At 33.5% G+C, this 24,498-nt stretch overlaps 1 protein-coding gene across 5 annotated transcripts in view; it reads right to left on the minus strand.

Moving 5' to 3' along the window:
- Positions 1-5,987: 5,987 nt before the first annotated feature.
- The window catches only part of LOC121862424 (tubulin polyglutamylase TTLL5-like), an 82,808-nt gene continuing 64,297 nt past the window's right edge, over positions 5,988-24,498 (minus strand). For all 5 annotated transcript variants that reach the window (XM_042360706.1, XM_042360703.1, XM_042360704.1 and 2 more), the window contains one exon: positions 5,988-22,956. In XM_042360706.1, the coding sequence (XP_042216640.1) occupies positions 22,664-22,956 (293 nt within the window). In that variant the 3' untranslated portion in view covers positions 5,988-22,663. The remainder of the gene's footprint in view (positions 22,957-24,498) is intronic.

Below are 24,498 nucleotides of genomic sequence, written 5' to 3' on the forward strand. Positions count from 1 at the left end.
AACTATTCCCTTGACAATGTTTGTGGACATCTGGCCTAGGGCATCAAGTATTCACTGCTAATTTATATTGGTGCAATCCCATGATGACATCTTTTATTGCTGTCTCACTTCTCACACATTATGAAAGCTGGGACCCATTGATGGATGGAATGAAATATCTTCATAGAAAGTGTTGGAGAAGAAACCACATGTACAGGTAAATTTAACTTTATATAATTTTCTTTTGTACAGTTGTACCCCACTTAACGCGGCCAATTGAACCCAGAGGGCCTGCTAAGTGAAATCCGCTAAGTGAACAACAGAACATATGGGATTAATTCCAATAGAAACCGCCTGACCCCCAAACTCCACTTTGAAGGCACATACCTATGTTGTAGTAAAAATAACATCTTAATTTTATGATGGTACATGCACAATTAATACTTAAGAGAAATACAGTCGCCAAGTTAATGTCCATTCAAATATTGGACTCAACTCCCTCCTCTCTCACACTACACTCGCTGGCTCTTCCTCTCAGAGAAATTTTTAAAACCACTAAATTTTAATAAATAATACCTCAAACTAAAGTTAGATAATACAATTGACATTGCTGATTCCTTGTAAGACCAGGAATATTTTGAATATAAATGTCATATATTTGCACAAAAGATAAATATAGTTACCTAGAGAAAATTTTATCTAAAATTTGTATGTTTAATGAAAAATATATGATGTTTATATTCAAAATGATCACCAAATTATAAGAATTCCAGCAATGTAAATTATATTCTGACCGGGTAATTTGTATGAATTTTATGAGCTAAAACAAATATCTTCAGTTAATAAAAAAAATAATCTTCACAACACTATCTGTCAATCAAAGTACCCCACCTTGCCTACCCCCTCTCCAACCGCGTCAGTCCCAACCTCCCCCCCACCCCCACCCCCACCAATCCTCCTTTCCAGGGTTTTTAACATTTAGTATTAAATAATACCTAGATTAAAGTTAGATAATATAATTGACATTGCTGATTCCTTGTAAGACTAGGAATATTTGAATATAAATGTCATATATTTTGCACAAAAGATAACATAGTTAATTTGAGAAAAATTTTTATCTAAAATTTGTATGTCTAATGCAAAAATATGATGTTTATATTCAAAATGATCATCAAATTATAAGAATTCCAGCAATGTAAATTATATTCAGACCGGATAATTTGTATGAATTTATGAGCTAAAACAAATATCTTCAGTTAATAAAAAAAATAATTCTTCACAGGGTAACAGATGGTCGGTCGGTCCTTCCTCCCCACCCCCCACCAACCATCCCGGAGATGTGTGGGATAACCACTAAATTTTAATAAAAATACCTCAAACTAAGTTAGGATAATATAATTGACATTGCTGGATTCCTTGTAAGACCAGAATATTTTGAATATAAATATATATTTTGCACAAAAGATAACATAGTTAATTTGAAAAATTTTATCTAAATTTGTATGTCTAATGCAAAAATATGATGTTTATATTCAAAATGATCACCAAATTATAAGAATTCCAGCAATGTAAATTATATTCTGGCCGGGTAATTTGTATGAATTTTATGAGCTAAAACAGGCAGTCAGGCAGGGGGGGCAAATCTAAAAATAGCTTCTCGAGCCGACACTCACCGCGTGATATGGAAAAAATCCGCGTTAAGTGAAAGTCTGTTTCTGGCGAGGCAATCACAGATATATGATAAACGCTATGGAAAAACCGCCATAGGGCGGGTAATACTGTAGTTTTATGAGCTAAAAACAAATATCTTCAGTTAATAAAAAATAATCTTCAATGCATAATTATCTGTCAATCAAAGTACCCCACCTTGCCTCCTCTTCCAACCAAGGCGCGGGTCAGTCCCAACCCTCCTCTCTCCACCCCCCACCAATCCTCCTTCCAGAGTTTTTAACATTTAGTATTAAATAATACCTCAGATTAAAGAGACAATATAATTGACATTGCTGGATTCCTTTGTAAGATTAGGAATATTTGAATATAAATGTCATATATTTTGCACAAAAGATAACATAGTTACCTAGAGAAAAATTTTTATCTAAAATTGTATGTTTAATGCAAAAAATATGATGTTTATATTCAAAAATGATCACCAAATTATAAGAATTCCAGCAATGTAAATTATATTCTGGCTGGGTAATTTTAGGTGAATTTTATGAGCTAAAACAGGCAGTCAGCAGGTGGCGGTGGGGCAAATTCAAAAATAGCTGCCTCGAATGACACTCACCGTATATGTGAAAAACTGCGGTTAAGTGAGTTCAGTTTGGCGAGGCAATCAAGCAGATATGATAAATCATAAGAAGTGAAACCGTTAGGGCGGGTAATACTGTTACTTGCTGTTATATGTGACATAATTCTGGGCTGTAAGGTTTGGTCTGACAATCACTCATTACATAAAAAATAACATCTTAATTTTATGATGGTACATGCACACAATTAATACTTAAGAGAAATAGAGATATACAGTCGCCAAGTTAATGTCCATTCAAATAATGGACACGACTCCCTCCCCCTCTTCTCACACTACACTGCTGGCTCTTCCCTCTGAGAAATTTTGGGGGAAAAACCAGGTATAGTAATAAATAATACCTCAAACTAAAGTTAGGATAATATAATTGACATTGCTGGATTCCTTGTAAGACCAGGAATATTTTGAATATAAATGTCATATATTTTTCACAAAAGATAACATACTTACTCAGATTAAACATTTTATCTAAAAATTTATGTCTAATGCAAAATATATGATGTTTATATTCAAAATGATCACCAAATTGTAAGAATTCCAGCAATGTAAATTATATTCTGGCCGGGTAATTTGTATGAATTTTATGAGCTAAAACAAATATCTTCAGTTAATAAAAAAAAAAATATTCTTCACACACTATCTGTCAATCAAAGTACCCCACCTTGCCTCCCCCCTCTTCCAACCGCGCGGTCAGTCCCAACCCTCCCCCCCACCCCCCACCAATCCTCCCTTCAAGAGATGTTGGGTGAAAAATTTAGATTTTAACATTTTGTATTAAATAATACCTCAGATTAAAGTTAGGATAATATAATTGACATTGCTGGATTCCTTGTAAGACCAGGAATATTTTGAATATAAACGTCATATATTTTGCACAAAAGATAACATACTTACTCAGATTAAACATTTTATCTAAAAATTTTATGTCTAATGCAAAATATATGATGTTTATATTCAAAATGATCACCAAATTGTAAGAATTCCAGCAATGTAAATTATATTCTGGCCGGGTAATTTGTATGAATTTTATGAGCTAAATTAAAAAAATTATACTTCACCGTGTAAAGGGGTACACCCACCGCGGAATGTGAGCATCCTGGGTTCTGGCAGGGCACCGCGTAAACGTGGAAACGCGGAATGTGGGACCGCGTAAAGTGAGGGTTGACTGTATACTGTATTGTGATTTTTGTATTTAAATTGTTTTAAATTTACCCCATTTCCATAAGGTCGAATTTATGTACTGTATCTCGAATTTAGTGGTCATAATATATAAATTCTGTATGGGCAAATTTCCGCAACCTAAGTCTCTGCAACGTGGGGCGTACCTGTAGACTGAATACGAGTTTACCATAGATTAAAAAAATAGGGGTTGTGGTCATGGGGGTATTTCAGGTCAAATATTTCTCACTAAATTATTAATAAATACCTAAATTAGATTAGAATTATTTAAATTAATATTCAGATATTGAAGATTTACTCTAAGTTGGTTAAATAAACAGTGTTTAGAGGCCAGCTGGGGTAGGGAGTGATGGAGTTAATGAGACAGAGCTGCAGGATTACCTGCCTCTTCATCTCAGGCTAGACATTTAAAATATCGGTCCAAAGACAACTGGACAGCTTTCTTCTTCTTCTGTTTGTACAGCTCCTTGTAGCTATTAAAGTCATTAATTATTAAGTTGTTAACTATAGAGCTGAATTATCTATTTCGATCACACTCACTGACGATGGCAGGTAGGACACGCACTCTACAGCAGTGATGTAAACAGTTTGTTCGCCAGTTTCATAACATAAAAACAACAAATTAATTTGTAGATTAATATTTTCCTTGCACTCTTCTTACTAAAGGCACTAATATCACTTGCTGAGCATTTTTCACCAATTTACTGGATTTTGTGAAGATTTTACTCACTGGAAATAAACAAGATCAAGTGAATGTGGTGGCAATGCGTGAACTGATACCCCTGGGGAGGGGACACAGTGGAGGAAGTCGGCAGTTGTTCAGTGTTCCAAGCCTACCCAAGTAGCCCACTGGTATCACTGACTTGTTTTTTTAGTATTTTACTCAAATTTATCAACATAATATAAGCAAAACAGTGAATAGCAAAGTAACATATAAAAAGATATACCTATATTGAACACATTTCTAACCAAAAGTACCTATGAGGAAGTCATGCGAGTTGAAATTTGTGAATACCATTGAGAGGAGGAGGGCGAGATAAGGATTTGATCTACTGGAAAGAAGGCCTTGCAAGCCTTGTTACTCAAAAGACAGAAAGGCCCTGAAACAACAGTGCTTAACCCTTAAACTGCTCACACCCTTATGAAAAGATAATATTCTATATAAAATTAAAGAATATTAAAAAAAAAAAAATTCTTACCTTTCCTGTGGTGTAGGGGTGCGTAGAAAATGTGGTAGCAAAACCTCCAAAAACAGTGACCATCGGCCTCATCCGAGCAATATATCACTCTCCACTTGTTTCTGATGCTGTTACATCAGATCCCTATACTTTCCCTTCTTCATCACTGCTCAAGAGAATCTTTTGGTACTTGCTTAGGGTAATAAACCTGGGACGTTTCCATTTCTTTTGAGGGATCCAGTGGGAGGTGCTGGGCAGTACAGTGGTCCCTCGGTTAACGAGATTTCGGTTAACGAGTTACCTTCCATAAGATTTTTAACTTCGGTTAACGAGCAATCCCTCGATTAACGAGTTTCTTACGAGCCGACCTGAACATGTTTTCGCTTGCATTTGGCGGTCCACCAGCTGTAGTATTAGTCCGCCAATACAGTAATCGGTTCTAGGGCTTATATTCCTTACCATTTTAGTAAATATCACGAAGTTTACAGTATTCAATAATTTTAAAAGTTTAATATTAATTTTTTTCGTAATTTTAACAATTATTGAACATAATTGAAGGTAAAGAAACTAGTTTCTGGCATGCCATCCAGCCTGGCAACACACCAGACAGGCGTTAGTCTCTCTCTGTTTTCACTGGAGGTAACATCTTGCTTGAGACTCTCTTCAACTAAACGCTTTTTTTCTGTGTTTCCAAGCAAATTATTGGTCATTTTGAAATTTATTTTACATATTGACAATATATAATGCAGTGCAGTGTTGATTTAAAGAAAATAATCTTGAATTACACCAAAAGAACTAAAATTTTATGGGTGAAATGGCACCATGAGGTGACTTCTCTTCCACTCCAATGCCTTCTCTTCTTCCTTCTCCTCCACCCCCATTCTAATTCCCATCATCATCATCATCATCCAGGAGCCTTCTACATTCACACCTCAAAGTAAGTGTACTTTTCTACCCTTTTTGTTGAATTTAGGCCATTTTTGGCAATTTTCGGTGAGCTGGAACCAATTACCCAAAAACCCATTGAAACAATGGTTTCGGTTAACGAGCAACCTTCTAGAAAGGATTGTGCTTGTTAACCGAGGGACCACTGTATATTATTTATGGTGGCTAGACCATAACTAAGCACATGACATGAGTAAGCTCACTTATGGTATCTTCCCGTATCAGTAGTGACACCTGTAGGTGCCTGGAACAACCATATGTCATCTGTGGCCTTGAATGGTGACAGGAAAAGGCCTGCGTCAATTAATGCATGGAATAGTCACAGAAGAGGCACGCTAATTGACACACAGAGCAGTGTAAGTGTTTATAGATCAGAAAGGAGAACACAGTTATAAGAAATGAAAGTTATTCAAAGTTTTATTGCCAATTATACATGAAGGCATTTCCTGGTACCATTGCAAAATAACAAAAAAGCTGCTTAAATATCACATCAAATAACATAACACTTCTATGGTGACAAGGAACCAACATTTTGGGAAGAGTAGTTTGGTCATCCTCATTCCAAACTGACTGCAAGCAAGCTATGATTACTGAACAGTGCCAGAACATGAAAATGAAGATAAGACCAACTTTCACAAAAAAAAAAAACTGTCAAATAATGGCTGATATAATCCTCAAATTATGAAGGAACTTTTAAGTACAATTTAGTACATAATTACAAAACCAACACACTTAAAAAAAAAAGTCTACAGTACTTTGCTTGGAAAGGCCATTTGCAACGATGGTTCATACTTGTGTCTGATGGTGGTTTTACTAGGCATTTATACCATTTACACAAAATAGTAGATTTTTTCATTATACTACAACACCTATAGATGCTTATGATAATCATAACAGCATTTTCATTAATAATCAATCAAACTTTCTTTTTTCTTTTTTTACGGGTAATAGCCCACCCGGGCACAGGTCATCAACCCACAACAGGGCCTGGGGGCGAATCCTCAAATGAAATTCATATCTTAATACTGGGAAATTTCAATGGTTTGACAGATGACAGAACCTTTATATTATTGCACAAAATATAAATAATATAATTGATTCATAAATAGAAACAAAATACTGTTTCAAAATTTTCAGATACAGAAACAACATAAAAGCAGAAAATAATGAAAGTTACTACTGTACTGTACAGTCCAGTATTTTTTCAAAATGTGTTATGGGATTAATGCTGTCTTGGTGTTTCTTGTTTACAACTATATAAATGTTATCATCTTAAAAAAAAAAAAATAAAATAAAAAGTAGAACACAATGCGCTTTAACATTTCTTTATTATGATAAATGAGAAAAAGTTGCAATTAAGCACATTGTAAAGTACACACTTATCCTAAACATTACATATAGAAAATTGGTATAAATAAAATTCCTAATGAATAGCATAGTCTCAGTTGTGATAGTTTGTATTACAATTTACTTTAATTTACAATTTGATACTTTGGCACCCATTAAAAAACCTGCTGAAGAACCATAAGTCTGTGCCAGAAAAAATTAGCAAGATGTGTACATGATTTTAATTATCCCTGAAAAATAATTTTAGATACAAAATAATAACTCTAAGTCAATCTGTGATTCATAATGTGGAATACTTTAAATATAAGTTCTGAAAGAATTCCACAAATCCAATTTAAAATTTCTATTAAGAATATAGGTATGACGTAAATCACTTCTGCAACACTGTTGTGTCTACTTATAGCCCAAGCACTTTTGCTTGTTGATGGATGATGTTAATGTGTACATTTACATTTTAAATTACTCTTTAGCAGACATTACTGAAAAGTGAAAGTGGGTCCCATATACCTGACTGCCCGTTAGGGACAGTGTGGATACAACACAATGTAAACTAAGCCTTTGTTACACAAAGAGGCAGCATGGCCGGTACTGCACTTGACAGCATTCACTTCCCCAAGTTATAAACTAGTTACCTATTTACAGCTGGATGAACCACCGACCCCTGAACAGGAGGCAACCAACTGTACCCACTCAACTGCCACAGACATTACTAATTCACATTAATTATAATAAAATGAAAGCTTGAAGTTCTCATTACTATGAGCAAAATCAAGGCAGGTTACTTTTGGAGTGCTGCAACAGAAATTGAGTCTTTGTTGCACTTCAATTTGAAATTTTATTCTGAAATACATTTACATTGGTCAAACTCCTACAATAGATACTGTATATTGTAACATTTTCTACTGGTATCAGGATATTTTGAGCATAACAGCAATGCAAACCTCCACACTTTTGACAGGAAATGGACCAAGTATTTTACATTTTACCTGATTAATAAAGAGAACCAAACTATTATAAAACCATACAATTCTACTTACTGTACCAGACCTCTGATCAGTGTTAAATTCACCTCATCTTCATACGGAACTCCCTATGTACAGTACAGTGCTAAATAAGACAGTTTTTCCAAATACAGAGAAAACAATTAAAAAACCAATAACAAAATACATTTGAGAAACATATTCTCTTCTACAATATTTAAGTTTAGCCCACCTGAATAAAAGATATTACAAAGAAATAAAATATCTATCAAGTGTATTAGTTATACAGTGCATATTAGTGTTGTCACTAAGTGAATGAGATCATAAAAACAACTTACTAATGGAGCTGAACTAATCTTGAACCAAAATACTTTGTCTAATAAAGTTGTTGATAGCAGTTGGCCATGTTGTCCATTTTCATTAATGGGATCAAAGGAAAATTAAAAACCAATTGTAAATTAAGATAACTGTTACCAGTACCATTTAAACATTATTTATAAAAGAAGGTTCCTGTGCAAGATAATCTTTTACCTTCAACAGGGTTTACTCAATAACTATATCCCAAAACATTAATTCTAGGTTGGAAAAGACTAATAACTTGCACTTTCAGCTGTAATTAAAGTAAAAATTATATGGGATCAATTTGTAATACAATATTCAATATTTTAATGAATGATACAGCTACTGGCATATGAAATGTGGAACTCCATGTTTTAGCATCAAGAGCCTAAAGGACGTCAGAATGCAATCGAGCCAGGAGGAAAACCAAGAATGACGTTAGAGATCCTCAATAAGGACAAAGGCCTCAGAAAAGGAGATGACTGTAATGATCTTGTGCTTACGCATTAACATTCTTAACATAAATACTATATTTTCAAGCAGGATAACTGCATGAAGCATAAGAAATTTTGTATCGGGATTGGTTGTGACTTCTGGAGGGCAAACATGCATAGGAAAACATAAGAGGATCAGATATTTGTGTCTAGGAATGTTTACTAATCTGATCCTGCCAAAGGTGACTATAAAAATAGCAACACCCTGTATTGTACTGTATAACATAACCACTTACACACAAAAAGTAATTCCCAATAGTTACATTTAAACAAATAAAAAGCATGCACACACACATGAATACACAGCACTGTACATAGCTACACATAGCAACTCAGTATAAACTTAAGCAAAACACACACTGAACAACTGTATACTCTTTATCCCTACAAACAGCAGCCACAAGAAACACACAAACAATAAACAAATCTGCCTCAAGGCCTTTAGAAATCAAAATGTAAAATTATGCATCATTACTTAAAAGCAAAACACATGCTGTAATTAAGTACATACCTGACTACCCCACACACAAGATACAAAAAAGAAAGTTCAGAAGAGAAAAGAATTACAGAAATATATGAAAAGAGAGAAATAATACAGTAATACATTATGTACGTATGTGTAGAATTTGCTTAATAAAGGGATATAAACTTTTGTTACCTATGGAAGGCTCCTAGACACAACCATCATCCCCAGGCAATTTGGAAGGACTGCATTAAGGTTGGCAAACTGACACTTATACCTAGTGGATCTATCTTTGGCAAAGTTAGTAAAAGTCTCTAACATTAAGGCAGCTCTATGAAGGGAATTATTATTATTATTATTAATAGTATTATTATTCATGCTTAGTACCGGTAAGCCCAGCCATAATTTCATTAAGATATACAGTATACTGGGTTAATCTAACCTTAGTAAAACTACCTTACATCATGTACAGTATTCCCAAAATGGAACACATACACTTAGAGTTCAAATAATACTCATACCTCTATCTATTTGCAAAGTAAAGAAATTCATGAGATAAAATCATTATATTCACTATATTAAAGAATACAAGTTTGCTATTGCTTATATTACCTAGATACCACTAAACACCCCTTGACTATAGGTAACTACCCCACATAACTAACATTATAAAAACATAAAAAAATATTAATAAACTTTTGTTTTCAGTAATGGAATGCATAGACCAAAAACTAATTTCACTTCTTCTATATACTTATCCAGTTTTTTATGCTAATTTTTTTTTGACATAGCATACAGTATAAGTAAAAATAAACAAAGTACTGTACACTACACTATATAAAAAAATCACTTAATTCTCGTTAACCTTAATTTGACTAACAAAAACTCAGTTCTAAACATCCAAGAGTCCAAATTGTAAAGCTGATCTTTTTAACAATACATAAAGCCAATATCCATAAACTGGACGCACCTAACAAAAGCTGAGGAATGTAATTCATAAAGGATTTGTCTTCTTGCTTTCTAAGAATTAAAGACTACAGTATATTTAAAGCCAATAATGATTACAACTTCACAACTTTTGAATAAATTAGAAACCTCTGGGGGAAGAGCACGAGGTTCCAATTTTCCATTTCTTACCACCACTTCAATTAAATCCAAATTTAAGTCATCTAATATGTATATGGTAATGAAGACATGATATTATTTCGAGTGTATTGACAATATCAGACTATTCCTATCCAAGTCCAGACAGAAAAATTACTATATAATTTATTTTCTTATTTAATGGAGTGAATGAGTGAGATCACTTTCATAAGCCTATCTTAATTTACTAACCTGAGTTATTGTTTCTACACAACCCTCCAACTGTGGCACACTTCTGTAGTACTGGTTGGCTCTGACCTACTGTAAGTTACACCTATACAGTACAGTAGTAACATTATATTACTCTATTCTTCACCCCAAGTCAAATATTTGGTAGTGATGCTTAAAGTAAAATATGCTCTTGTTAATAAACACATTACTAAAAATGCATAAAGCCCTCCCACTGAGGGTTTAAGAACATGATAGATTTCTGATGTCACCACATGCTATGTTGTACTGTATAATCACTGACTATTTTTCTTCTTTTGATAAATAAGAAAATGTATGTGATAAAAATACAGTTGAATCTTTCTGGTAACAGTTTTGACATGTTAGGATCTGGTTTAGATACCCATGTATGTGAAGATGCATGCATGTATGGATACAGCATTATAGACATACATAATTATATACACAAAAGTACCTACTGTATACACATATGCATATCGACATTAAATTCACGGGAGCTTTTCTACACTTTTAATAATTACAAAGCAGAACATATTACTATCTTCATAAAGAGATAAATTCTTTCTTGTAAATTGGTGTTTTCCACAGCATGAAGGTTAAAACACAGAATTTTAAATACTACATGAACATTATACTACAGTACAGTACTATATGATTTTTATAATAAATTACAGGTACAGTATATTTAAAGTTTATTTTATAACAAGACCATGAATCTACACATATATTAAGTATTATTTGTGTTTTATACAACTTTAAAACTGTAATTGAAAATGATGGTAGTTACCTCAATTTCCTCAAGAAATAGTTACAAATTTTAAGTCAGGACAATATGTTGTACTGCACATCATTCACTGGGTACAGAACACTTCAGTAATATTTAGGGAACAATGATAATGAGCTCTCAACCCCTGGCCTACAGTAAACAAGTCAATAACATCATAAAATTACTGTATATTACCATGGTACAGTATGTAACTAACTTCTCAATTGCTGACACAAGAGATAAAGAACATAGAATGATGGAGAGTTTGTGATGATCTTGATTCTGGTTACCTGCACTGTTATGGTGGAGGGCTTACAGGAGTGACAGACTATTATTGAGTCGATATATATACGTACAGTATAAAATAACTGCAAGGATCTATTAGTGTGCACATGATCTTCTTAGTGTTACTGTCATCTATTCCCTAAATTTAATATGGTTCACAAGATGAGAATATATCTAATAACTCATCATTTTGGATATAAGAGAAGGCCAGTTTGTAATCACTTTAATTTTATATATACCGTAACTGTTTTTGTCACCTCACTGAAATCGAACTTCAGACTTGTTAAACTTATATAAAGAAAACTTGCAAACTTTAAGAAATTATATAATCAACAAAGAACATATATCATGTAGGTCTCTCTTCCTTTCAATCTCAACACCACCTCTACCTAGTCTCTCAAGATAAAATGCTTTACAATATTCCAAACGAACAAACCAAAATACATTTCATATGGTAATACAGTAGTAAGATATTGTGCAAACCTGAGTGTGATTCCAGTACTACAGCCATTTAATTTAACAATGTCCATGTCACACAAACATCGGTAAAAATTATCTTTGTTTTTAGTCAGGTTTTTTTTTCTTTCTCACATGTACATAAAGAAATACGTACAGAGATAATAAACAAATTTCATACGGTTTTCTCATCAAATAAAAACAAACTTAATCATGTTTTCAATATTATTCAAAGTTTCTTAATATGACTCCAATAAAAGTGAGTTGAACAGTAAATAAGTTGAAGACCCTCAAACATACACACACACACCTCACCACTGTTACTTCTCTTTGTATATCTCCTTGAAAAGACAAATAAAGAAGAGTGCAACATACTCACAATGACAAAAGCTGACAATTGAAAGCCAGGATAAAGGCAGATGTGGGAGGTATTGGGGATGTCTGATTGTCTGTGGATGAAGGGAAGGTGGAGACTATAGGTGTCCACTATGACAAACTTCAGTTATCACAGAATGCCTCAGCAACTATCAATGGGAGTTCTAAGCACAGGAATATCCATACACGATGAATATTTCAATAACATCAGAGGTATAGACCCTTAAATCCAGGACATTTAGGACCAAGACCGAACCAGTTGTGTGGATTTTTCAGTTTTGTGGGCTCTTGGGTCAACCTACCAGCAGTGGCTGTCAAGTTTTGCCTCCACACACAAACTTAGTTGAATATATGTTGAATTTCTTAATAACACCAGAAAGAAAATGCCGTTTTAAGCAAACTTTTTATAATAAAAAATACATTCAATTTAGTCTATCTAGAAGTTGAGAGTTTAATACAGGTGTAACTTGACTAATATTAATTTCAAAAGCTATGTGAAAACAATAATACAGTAGTACTTTATTGACATATATATTTATAAATAAAATAATCGAGGTATTGGGCAATTCATTCATTCAAATAATAATTATTTATGAACTGTTCTTATGGCAAATGTCAGGACTCGTCAAAAAACTTTAGGATTGGAACATCCACAAACTCGTCTTAAAACTTGATTTTAAGGAGCTCTCAACTTCTAAATAGACTAAATTTAATGTATGTTTCATTAATTAGATTATGTAGGCAACAATATTATCTTTATTTTGTTATTTAGGAAGTAAAACAAACATGCAACTGGATGTGTGTGTGTGTGTGTGTGTAAGCAAGGGAAGAAAATCAGATCTAACCCAAGGAAGAGAATGTCCGGTTTTAAAGAACCTCCAGTTTTCTGAGACCTGGTTATGAGGGACTATACCTGTACAGTAATGCCTCGATATGTGAATATGTATTCAATAAATGACATTTCAGCTTAACAAACTTTAGATTTATTACATTTATTTAACACACAAAGCCAAAAAGGAATACAATTGAATAAATAAATACTGTACACTGAAATGAATAAATAAATAACAAATTTACTGATTTACAGTATGTACTGTATTAATTAAGACCAAAATGGTAGCAAGATATTAATTATTGTGCATTGTTTACATTCGACTTCCACAATCAGTATGCAGCAATGTACTACAGTACTTCATAACATACTGCAATTTTCAGTGTATGAATTGTGGCACAGTATCAGTGTTGTTTTTTGCTATTACCAAGTACTATACTGTACTGAAATTAACCTTCTATAAGGACTCTTATTATAAAAAAGTATTGACTGAATTTATACTAAATATGTCTTCAAAGGAAGTCAAATGACGATGGTGATAGAGCAAGTAATGACTAAGGCAAGTCATCAAGTTAGAGCAAAAACTTAGTTAAAAGAATTATGAACAAGCTGATCAAATTAAAAAAATTGTTTGTAATATGAATGGTATGCTATGAAGGCTGTGAATGCATCTCTTAATACTGTACTATACTGCATCTCAGTATTACTGTATTGTTGTGAGGATGTTTTTCTACATCAAAGTTACATCAAACTAAAGAATGGGCTAACCATGCCCTTTCCTATTACAGTAATAAGAAAACTTACAATAGTGAGGAGAAATGAATCTTATTAATTTATTTATCCAAATCTGGTCATGTTTAAAGAAATGAATTTCCTTCAAAAGACTAGTACAGTACTGTATTCTAAAAGTAACATTATGTTGCATACACACACACACATGTACATAATATAACTAGACATTTGAGATTTTATGCAGGGTTCAGTTTAAGTAGTTCTCATGATTGTGTGTTGCTATTTTGTTCAAGTCAAACCATCAGCTTAACAAGAGTGAAAGTTTATAAACAAATTATGAGTTCATTTATCTATTGCTTATATCAACTATACTACTGTGTATGTTGAACATCAACAGTATCATACCTAATGTACAGAGTTTCTTCAAATCTCAAAAACTTTTCTGAGCTTCAATAATGTAGCTATAAATCAGCATCTGAAACACTGAATCAGTCAGTCAATTACATTTGAAAATTTCCATTTTATCACACATGTTGACTCCACTATATTTTCTTCAGTGAGATCTCTCAACACATCCCAAATGTGAAGCAAGAATACAATGTCTCACAGCACTTATGGGAATGAGTGTACAGTAGTCACAGGATTTGGGGTAGAACAAATATAAGAACACCCGAGAGCCAATTAACTTCTAAATCTGAACACATCAATATCCTGTCTATGTGCACCACTGTGTACCCTTATGTAGTGATGACAGCAAACATGATCTTAGTCTGTACTGTTTATATTTTTTTACATCTTAACCAATAATGTAAGTAAATCGCTGGAAAGTTATATATTTACTATCCACTTCATTAAAGTGTATACTTGCCTTTAAGCTAATATTTCTGACATCATTTCACTTTGAACAAGTTTAGCTGGATAATGAAACTGATTTAACCAAAGAAAACCTTTCATATAGTTGACCATCAATATAAATGGTAATGATTACTTAACACGAAAGAAAAACAACAGCTTTGTTTTACTCTCCTAAATTTTATACTAATCTGCACAGTCTGTACAGAACCTGCAGTGATTATAACAGTCTGCTCGATAGAACTGAGGCTTTCTACTATTCCTGTTGTTGTTAACTGAAATTCCTTTTCCAGTACTCTCTCATCACATATGCATCCAGTCTACTACATTTAGTTATGACTGATAAACTGATGACATATACACCAAAATATTTTCATTGAAAACTGTTGTGCTCCACAATTCATACCAAAACATAGTTTTCTGAGTATTGCAATTTCTGCAGCCATTAAACAAAGGTATTTATGAAGTAAAACAAAAACAACAACATACTGTGTTCTTAAAACTTTGTGCTGCAAGTTAAAGTGTAGAGCTGCTTTACTCAATACATGCTACTGCAAGCAGTTATTGTAACAAAGAATACAACACTTATTCCCTGCCCAAAAAACAAAGTATTAACAATGATTTCTTGGAGTTTTGATTGTGTTGTGATAATAATTCACAAAAATTAACATGAATTTTCATCATTTTCCACAATCCAACTTTCTAATTGCTCCAAATTATTTTCCGTCTCTCTGCTCTTCCTTACAAAGTATATTTCAGATATAAATATGTTTACTTGTCTTTGTGACTTTATATACTAGCAACACTTTACAGTTTTCATTTCATGCAACTCCTCTATTTCTTGCTTCTCCTAAAACATTGTACAGTACTGTACCAGCAAACAATGAAATAACTGGAGTTAATACACATCTTTGAGGAGAATTCCAAATATAAACAAGGGATATGAAATAAAAACTATGCAACCCTTTTACAACCCTTGTCAAAATGTATCCCAACATTTCTCAGTTTTCTATAGAGAATTTCATATTTGGCCCCGGGATCAAGACAGGCCTATCCTCCAGTTTAGTCTATTGAGTTACGGGCACTAAAGTGTTCCTGTGGTCTACCTCCGCATCCCTCAACACTCGGTAGACGAAGGCAAGAAGTATTATTCGGTGTAATCTCATGTTTTTATATTTCTTAGTTATTGAGATGTAGGAGAACTAATCTTTAAAGTTGAATATCTCAAAAATAACCTTTTAGAGATAGGCCGGTTTTGACCTTGGGGTCTCATATTGTCTTTGGGTAGCATTTTTTTATGTTCCACTTTGTTATTAAAACAAACATGTACTATGTGATAATCAAACACCTCAATACCAGTGTATTTTTCGTTGAAGCTGAGGGAAAGGTTATTTTCTTGGTGATGCTCAAGTTTTCACACACACACTTAAAGGGTTAATTCTTATGGGAAAAAATAGAACATGCAGTACCAGCAGACAACTAAATCCAAATTTAAAGCTTAATTTTATTTGCTACTTTCACAGTCACATTCTAATGACTTCAGAAATATTTGCAACATATCACTCCCCTCCATGCTTGTATATTTTATTACAAATCCATTTTTAAGCTTTTGCTTCAAGAGAAAAACTTTTGATTATTATATAAAATAAAACTTTTAAGATAACTGTCTAATTACTGAAGAAAGAAAGCCAATTTAAACTGTGATGTCCATCATATAAAATTTAATATACTGCACTGTATTGTATTGTATATGGTACATTTTATAACATTCTCTTCCTGCACTGACATTAGTCACTGTTTTATGCTCATCATCTCTTCAATAAACAGTGAACCAAACAAACTACATGAACATCCTCACAAGGAAAATAAACCTTGATTTAAAATGATACTTCACAGCAAAATAATATACAGGATTACAAAACAAAATGAGAATTACAAAACTGTCACATAAACTTGTAGTAACATAAAGATAAAAATCAAACTCACAGGCAGGGAGTGGGGGAGAGGAAGGAGATGTTCCTCAGTGCCATGATAGACAATTACCATAACAAACATTGGTATTGCTCAGGATTATCTTACAGTTATAAAGAGAGAACAAACAACCCCAAATGAAGGGAGAGTTTGTTGCTCTTGATTCTAGTCACCCTACAGTATAACAGGGAACAGCTTACACGAGAGTGACACATAGTTCATTAAAGCCAACAAGGGAATCAATTATTAGAGATGTTGAAGACATGAATAAATAATGGTTCATGACATGACCTGTCATATAAATATGCATTTTTGTATGTTACAGCTACCCTGAGTTCTAGTGACAATGATGCCTCTTATAACACTAACAAATAAATCTTTGAACATATACAAACATTAATAATAATTAAAAATATAAATAATTCAGTAAGAAGATATTTAAAGAACTTACTTCAACACATGACAGCTCTTAAAACAATAACCATGTGCCACTCGGGTACTTGAATGATACTGTGAAGTTTCATCCATAATACACACTATAAGGGGCAACGGAATATTAATGAAGGGACCAAGGCAAGGGAAGCTAAGGTGCTCTATATCAGCAGTAGATTATCACATAGCCAAGCTGGCATATACAGTACACAGTTAGACAATAATAGAATAGTACCTGTTAAATGGAGTTACTAGAGCATGCAGTAAGGCAGGTTGTATAGTCAAACTTACTGGATATAAAACTACAGTCTGTGATACCATAAGGTTGAATGACGCCAGTCCAGTTGTCTGAATCACTTCTATAGTGTATTTATGAAGCAAATGTTAAATAACGAAAACATTTAAATTATCATTCTACATTTGTGAAATTTTTCATCAATTATTGGATTCCTTGGGCATTGTAATATACCCATGTATAACAGTTTGCAGTGAGCCAGCCACATTCATAAATAAAGATTTACAATATTATAATCTTGGCAGGTTAATTTTGTACAGTACTAATGAGGATATCTTAGTTATGTCTACACCGTCTTCCAGGAAGAAATTATCAGAGGGAACCTGGCATCAAAGATTTATACAGAGAGATGAACAACATTTGTACAAATGAGTATCACAATGTAGACAAAAATGATAAGATAGTTAATCAGCACAACTAGAGAGAGTCTAGCAGAAGCAATGTGTATTACAAGTTTTTAATATTTTAGTGAGAGCACCACATCTTCACCTGTACTGTACTGTACTGTACCTGGTCACAAGTTGGGTAAAGAGAAGGTGTAAGTAGCTGTGCCATGCTTTCCTCACTGAGGAACATTACCACAAAACATGCAAACACTGTGGTTTCTCTAATGCTACACCTGAGGCCCACTATGTCCACAGTAGGTGACAATACCAGGCAACAATGTCATGACAACCATTACACTCAAAATCACAGGTATTTGGAACAGGGATTCATAAATTAAGTGATACACCACAACCTTAATTACATTCGGTGACTGGAGGAAAACGCCAGATATATCACCACATTATACACACACAGAGGAGCATATTTTGGGTATGAAGAAAGGCATCCACTAGATATATATGTAACACAAGAAGAGTTTCTTATTAAATCAAAGTTCAAGCAGTGCAACAAAATATTCTGTCGATGAACTCTTGCTTGTGAACAAATAAATGTTATTAATTATTTTATAAGTACAAGTTTCTATTTCACTTTAGAAAATACTTTTGTATTAGAAATAAATAAGATGGAAAAACACTCATGTGGCACATAATTGAAGATGTAATGTATTATGTTTGAAAAATACTCTTCAAGTACAGTATTCTGAGAATGAAAATAACGATGAAGAGTTTGTATTGGGTACGTGTAACAGTATCACATCTTTTAACAGTAAACTGAATATACTCCATAAATGAACATAAATAAGAGCTTGTTAAAATAAGCACATGCATTAGACACTTAATTTTAAGCATCTACACAATATTTCTAAGAAAAAATTATCAAACATGGCACAAAGTTCCACACTATGAAAAGTGACCAGAAAATGGATCTCAACTACTGTATGTGGGCATCAGCAGCATCTGATTTGTAAGTAAATTAGTCCTTGCAGATAAGCCAGGGCCAAGTAAGTCACTGACAATGATATAAAATGTTTACCCTCAATGATTTCAACATAATTTCTGAAACAGTCTTGATAATTGTGTATGAGCCAGGAAAAACATTAAACAGCTTCAACAAGAAAGTTCCTATTATAAAACCAGAAAGTTATAAATAAAAGTACAGGGGCAGGGAGTGAGTGTGTTGTGTTAGTAAAGCTTCATGTTTGAACATGAGTACAGTACACTGCTTACAGCTAATGACTGGTCATCATGGGATATAATGAGTGAAGCTTATATACCCTTGGCTTATCTGCTTGCACTATAGTTTGTGACTCTGGACTAGTCAAAAAAATTCACACTGCACAAGGTGTGACAAATGTTCCCTCAACAATTCAAGCAGCAGTGTTTCACTACAACTTGACTCTATTATACATAAAAACAGTTTGTTATCCTTGACCATTTACTAAATAATAATGACATCATCTAAATAATAATAATTATATAATTATTTTGGATCACATAAAAATTGCAGTTGCTTTTAAATATAATAAGAGGTCACAGAGTAACAGCTGAGGTCTGTTTCCATTTTGGGAGTTATACTGGTTATGCAACTCATCAAACTGATTTATCTATCAAATACCAACTGTTAAGTACATGTGTTGAGTGATGGGCTGGAGTTCATTAGTTTTAGCTGCCTCATGAATAAATCAATGCCAGTCTAGCCTTCACAAAATTGAACTGACTTGCTGGTACATTTACTGCTATGTTTCACAAATGGTTCATATGATACACAACTTAAGTATTCCTTGGGCCAGACCTTTACAGTCAGTGCAGTAATTGCGATGCCCTAAATTTTACTACTTGATAAAGTAAGGATAAAAAATAAAGACAAGTGTTGTAACACAGAGCCAAAAGTTTCTGGTGCTGTAGCTACTAGTTTTCTGAGAACTTGTTCACTCCTCATATGGTATATCAATGAAAGTGTTTCCCTACAGTTCTCCAGAAACAAATGTATACAATGCACTGCACTGTACAATATATAGATGGCTCACCTGACCTTCTGTTTTTTTTTTATATTGTACAACTTAACTCTGTTGTTATCACATTGTTGCAAAAATTTTCATTTTACCAACAACTTGTATGAATAAATATTGCACCAGAAAAATAAAGATACACTTACATCTACCGGTAATATACCTTCCATATTTAACATAAGAAACTGACATGTAGGTCACTTTTGATTTGTAATTTGAGAGACATGATAATTCCATTATCAGGCATTATAAATACTCTGTAACAGGGAAGACCAAGTCTTCACTTTAATGAGTACAATTTATGTAGTTACAACATGAAGTCTCTCATCATATATTGGTAAGCTCTCACAATTACTGGAAATTACTGACTGTCCTTCAAAGTGTTGCTGTAAATCACAGACTGTACACTATTAACAATTTAGAAGACAACTATAACATCTTAAAGTACAGAAATATAGCAGATAGCTTCAGGATATATTTGTATGATTAAAATTTAACACTAATAATTTTGTTTAAGGCTATTTGGCTAACATCTATTTTCCTTTATAAATGATCTTGAAGTGGCTATAGATGGAAGTAATAAAGTTACTGTTTTACCATACTAATTTAAGGAGAGCAGATATAAGGCTCTCTAACTCCTGGGCAACTATTAAACAGTGCTATTAAACCAAACTCCCAATAAATGAACACAGCCATTTTGAGTATCTTGCCTTAACTCAGATTTAAATGACTAATATTACAATATGCTTTGATGGGTTATAATTGTGAATTATGATGAAAATAAATATCAAAATTATTTAAGATAAAATCTACTTGGAGTAACAACATAAACCAGTAAGTAGAGGATATCAATGCCAGGCTACACTAAGAAGTGACTGCGAGTGATAAAAACCAGAGAGAGAGAAAATAAGTTGTTGCAGACATTAAGCAAAATTGATGGCAATGTTGGTAAAAAGATACTGCAGGAAGACAAAGAACACCTTAGCTAGGAGACCAAGGTGTGAGCCCATGATGACTTGGTCAATACAGTATACACAATAGGGACTTCTAGCCCACTGTTCCTCCCTCAGGCAATGCAAGATAGCCTTTCCCAATAATATATAATGAGATACATACCCTGGAATGCCTACCATTGCTCCTTCCTCATCAAGTAGTAACCCAAAATAAAATAAAAATCAATCAATCTGGGGCAATTATATATCAACCTTTGCAATATTCAATTAAATCAAGTCACAGCCCATCAGAAGATAATGTGAACTATACAGTATGTCTGATAAGCATAAAGGTATATCTACTGTACAGTATATGAGGTATCTTAGAAATGCTAGTGGATATTTAAAACAAACCAGACAAATGAAATAAGCCTAATAGCAAATATAAATTATAAAGAAAAAGTGGTTACATTTGTATGGGTGGGCAGTGAAAGAGTGAAGTGTTTCCACAAAGTATGGAAGCTCTGATATGAACATGTGTTGGCTTGTTAAGAATTTTGTTTTTTTCTCTTTCTACCTTCATGAAATCAAGTTGGCACACATTCTATTATAATTATGTGGTATATTTCTTACATTAAGAACAACTTCCACTTTCAAGTTTTTTCATATCTTACCCATCTTTATTAACTATACAATACCTTCCTTGTCTTCAGAGCAACATCTGAGATATGTATTCTAAGTAAACCTCTCAAGTTTTACACAACTTTCCATTAACCCAATATTCTCAGTCTCTGTTCCTTACTGCATATTCCTCACTGCCATCAGCTGGTAAAGCCCATAATAAAAATGGAGTCCCCTTTTCTTTCAAATAAAATTTGAACCTTAACTCCAATAAAGTTAATTAAAGATGAATACTTTTCTCATGAAAGAATTTAAAAAGTGTAAATTACTTATCTGTAGATACTGTTGCTGGTGATCTGAGAAGTGTAGGAGGATGTGTTGTGAGTACTGTGTGTTGAGTGAGTCTCCTACTTCTACTTTTAATGTAGTATATACAGGTATATATTTGCTCATTAGTGAACTTCCTTTACTAGCACTCCATGGGCCAATTTTCCTTAAAAAGGGACTTGTACAAAGTAAAATGCAAAGAGGGGATTTAATTCAAGCAGAATCTGCACATGACCTGAACTGATTATATTGTTGGCAGGACTCAAGTACAGTATTAATAAATATATCTTTAATGATGATTAAGTTAAGTCATAGAGCAAATTATCAAAGACGAAATTTGTGAGCTAATGATGTCCCACAATTCCACAACTCCTCTCATCTGCCACTTCAAGTGTCATATACAAGTACTGACAAATGCTTACATGATTAAGTATTAACTGCATAGAAATTTCATAAATCTGTCACAGTAAAGCAAGTGCCTGTTGGTCAACAGTCTAAGCAAATCAGCAAGCATTCCTCACATTACTGGCTGTGATAATGAACCATCTATAGTTGGGTTAAGCTTCCACATACATGCCTTAACTCTATATGCTATAGCTGCACAAATAATCATTCAGTTCTTGTACTTTTATTGCCAATGTTTACAGGATGTGTCAGAATTTTGCTGCAAGATATATAAATACATTAAAGCTTTCAGTTCATGTAAAAATTCCTTAATACACTACAGTATAACTGGAGAAAACTCACTGGATGATAACTCTCTCATTCACTGTATACTAAAGTTATCAATTTATGATGTGCATAAATACAGCAACTTGTATCAACCAAAGCAAAGCTATACCTTTTGGATTTCATGAGATAAAAGATGTGTTAGTTCCTTTTAAACTGGCCTTGAGAATATTACCAAAGAGACAGCAAGATGAGGCAGTGGTGGTGGCAGGCTGCGGCAAAGAAGATGGGGGACTCTGAGACGTGGTGACAGCACTGGACGTAGTGGCTGGAGTCTGGCTTGTACCCTGCTGTTGCTTCTGCTGCTGTTGCTGCTCCTGTTGCTCTAGCTGCTGGGAGTGAGGAGGTTGACGACTCTCTGTCTGATGGGACTGTGGCTCGATTGTCACAGGCTCTGTTGGCCGGGTGTGGGTCCCTGTTTAATAAAGTTTAATGATGAAAAATTACAAATATTCTAAATATTTTAATGACAATACTTAAAAAAATAATAACAAGCAAAAGTATAACAGAAAGATCAGTTTTTGAAATGCATAGAATATGGTAAAGGGAAAATTATTCCATGTGGTTAAAAGAAAGAATTCTTAAAGTATTTTTGTCCTTTATCTTCACTACACGCAACTTCATTGTAATTTAAGTCTTTATCTACTTCCAAGAGTAAGTTTACACCTATTAAAATAAACAAAAGTTGAGCAAACAGTACTACATGGGTGTGAAACATGGATTCTAGAGGCAAGAAACAGCAGCTTTAACAGCAACAAAAATGACATTCTTGAAAAAAAAAAAAAAAAAAAACGTGGAGTTAAAAAGATAGAGAAATTCACAGATGTAAAAACAAAAAATGTTTTGGAATGAGTTGATCAGGCTAAACTAAGGCACTATAAAGAAAGAGAGAAATGTATAATTCAGCACTGGATGGGATTTCAAAGAAGACCAAGAAGAAGAAGGTGGAATGAGAGAGACACATTAGAAAAGAAATGAAGATGTAAGGATGGAACGAGAGACATACTAAAGGAGAGAAGAGATGGAGGCCCAGAAAAAAGCAGAGTGCATAGATTATGGGGGATCATGGTGTAAGGTGGATCATGGGGATGTTTCAGTGATCAGCAAAATCAAGGGCATCTGTGTTTGCTGTTGTTTTCACCCAACCAGACAGATAGCACGAGCAGAACAAAAATTAACAGAAAAGTGAAACAGGATCTTGAGAGGTAGAGAACACTAACCAGCTGCTTCATCTGTAACACCAGGCAAATACTTGGGTATTTGGATTTCTCAATATTCTCTTAGTCTGACAATTATTTAATTCCATCTGGAATAGCTTCTTGTTCTCATTAAAACCCTGTGATAATCTCTCCCACGTATATTCCATAACTGCTCTTCATTAGTATTCTTACTTTTCTTTTAATCTTCCTGAATTAAGGTGTTTTTTTTTTCTTACACTTATCAAATTTATAGTCCCACACTGTGTTTACATCTAAGGCTAAAATGTGAATTAGATACATGATGAACAACTACAGCATTCATAATAAACACATTGATATTTGTGGATACATGACTATTTCTAAAAAAAACTTACTCTACACAAATAGAAATCACATGTGACACTGTTGATGCTGGTTCCTTCCTGAGGTGTCAAGACCCTAACTTTAACTAGTGCTCTCATACATTTCAAACAGTTAATAAAAGTGACCCTGAAAGACATTACATGCTATATTTGTCCCTTGTCTAAGCCAGTCATTGAAGTTTTCATTTCAATGGGAGGAAGTAAAGTGAAGTAGCCAACAAGACACCTGGTTCTGGGGGTCACTCGCTATAATACAATACTGTACAGCCTCGGTAACTGTCTCCTCCACTGAACCTTTATTACATTTCCTCCCTTTTGTAAGTCCACCATATAAATAAAAAGGTTAAATAAATCTGTATAAACACCTTATCTATACAAACAAAAACTTTATTTCTT

The sequence above is a fragment of the Homarus americanus genome, unplaced genomic scaffold (assembly GCF_018991925.1).
Source record: "Homarus americanus isolate GMGI-L3 unplaced genomic scaffold, GMGI_Hamer_2.0 scaffold31037, whole genome shotgun sequence".
Taxonomy (NCBI): domain Eukaryota; kingdom Metazoa; phylum Arthropoda; class Malacostraca; order Decapoda; family Nephropidae; genus Homarus; species Homarus americanus.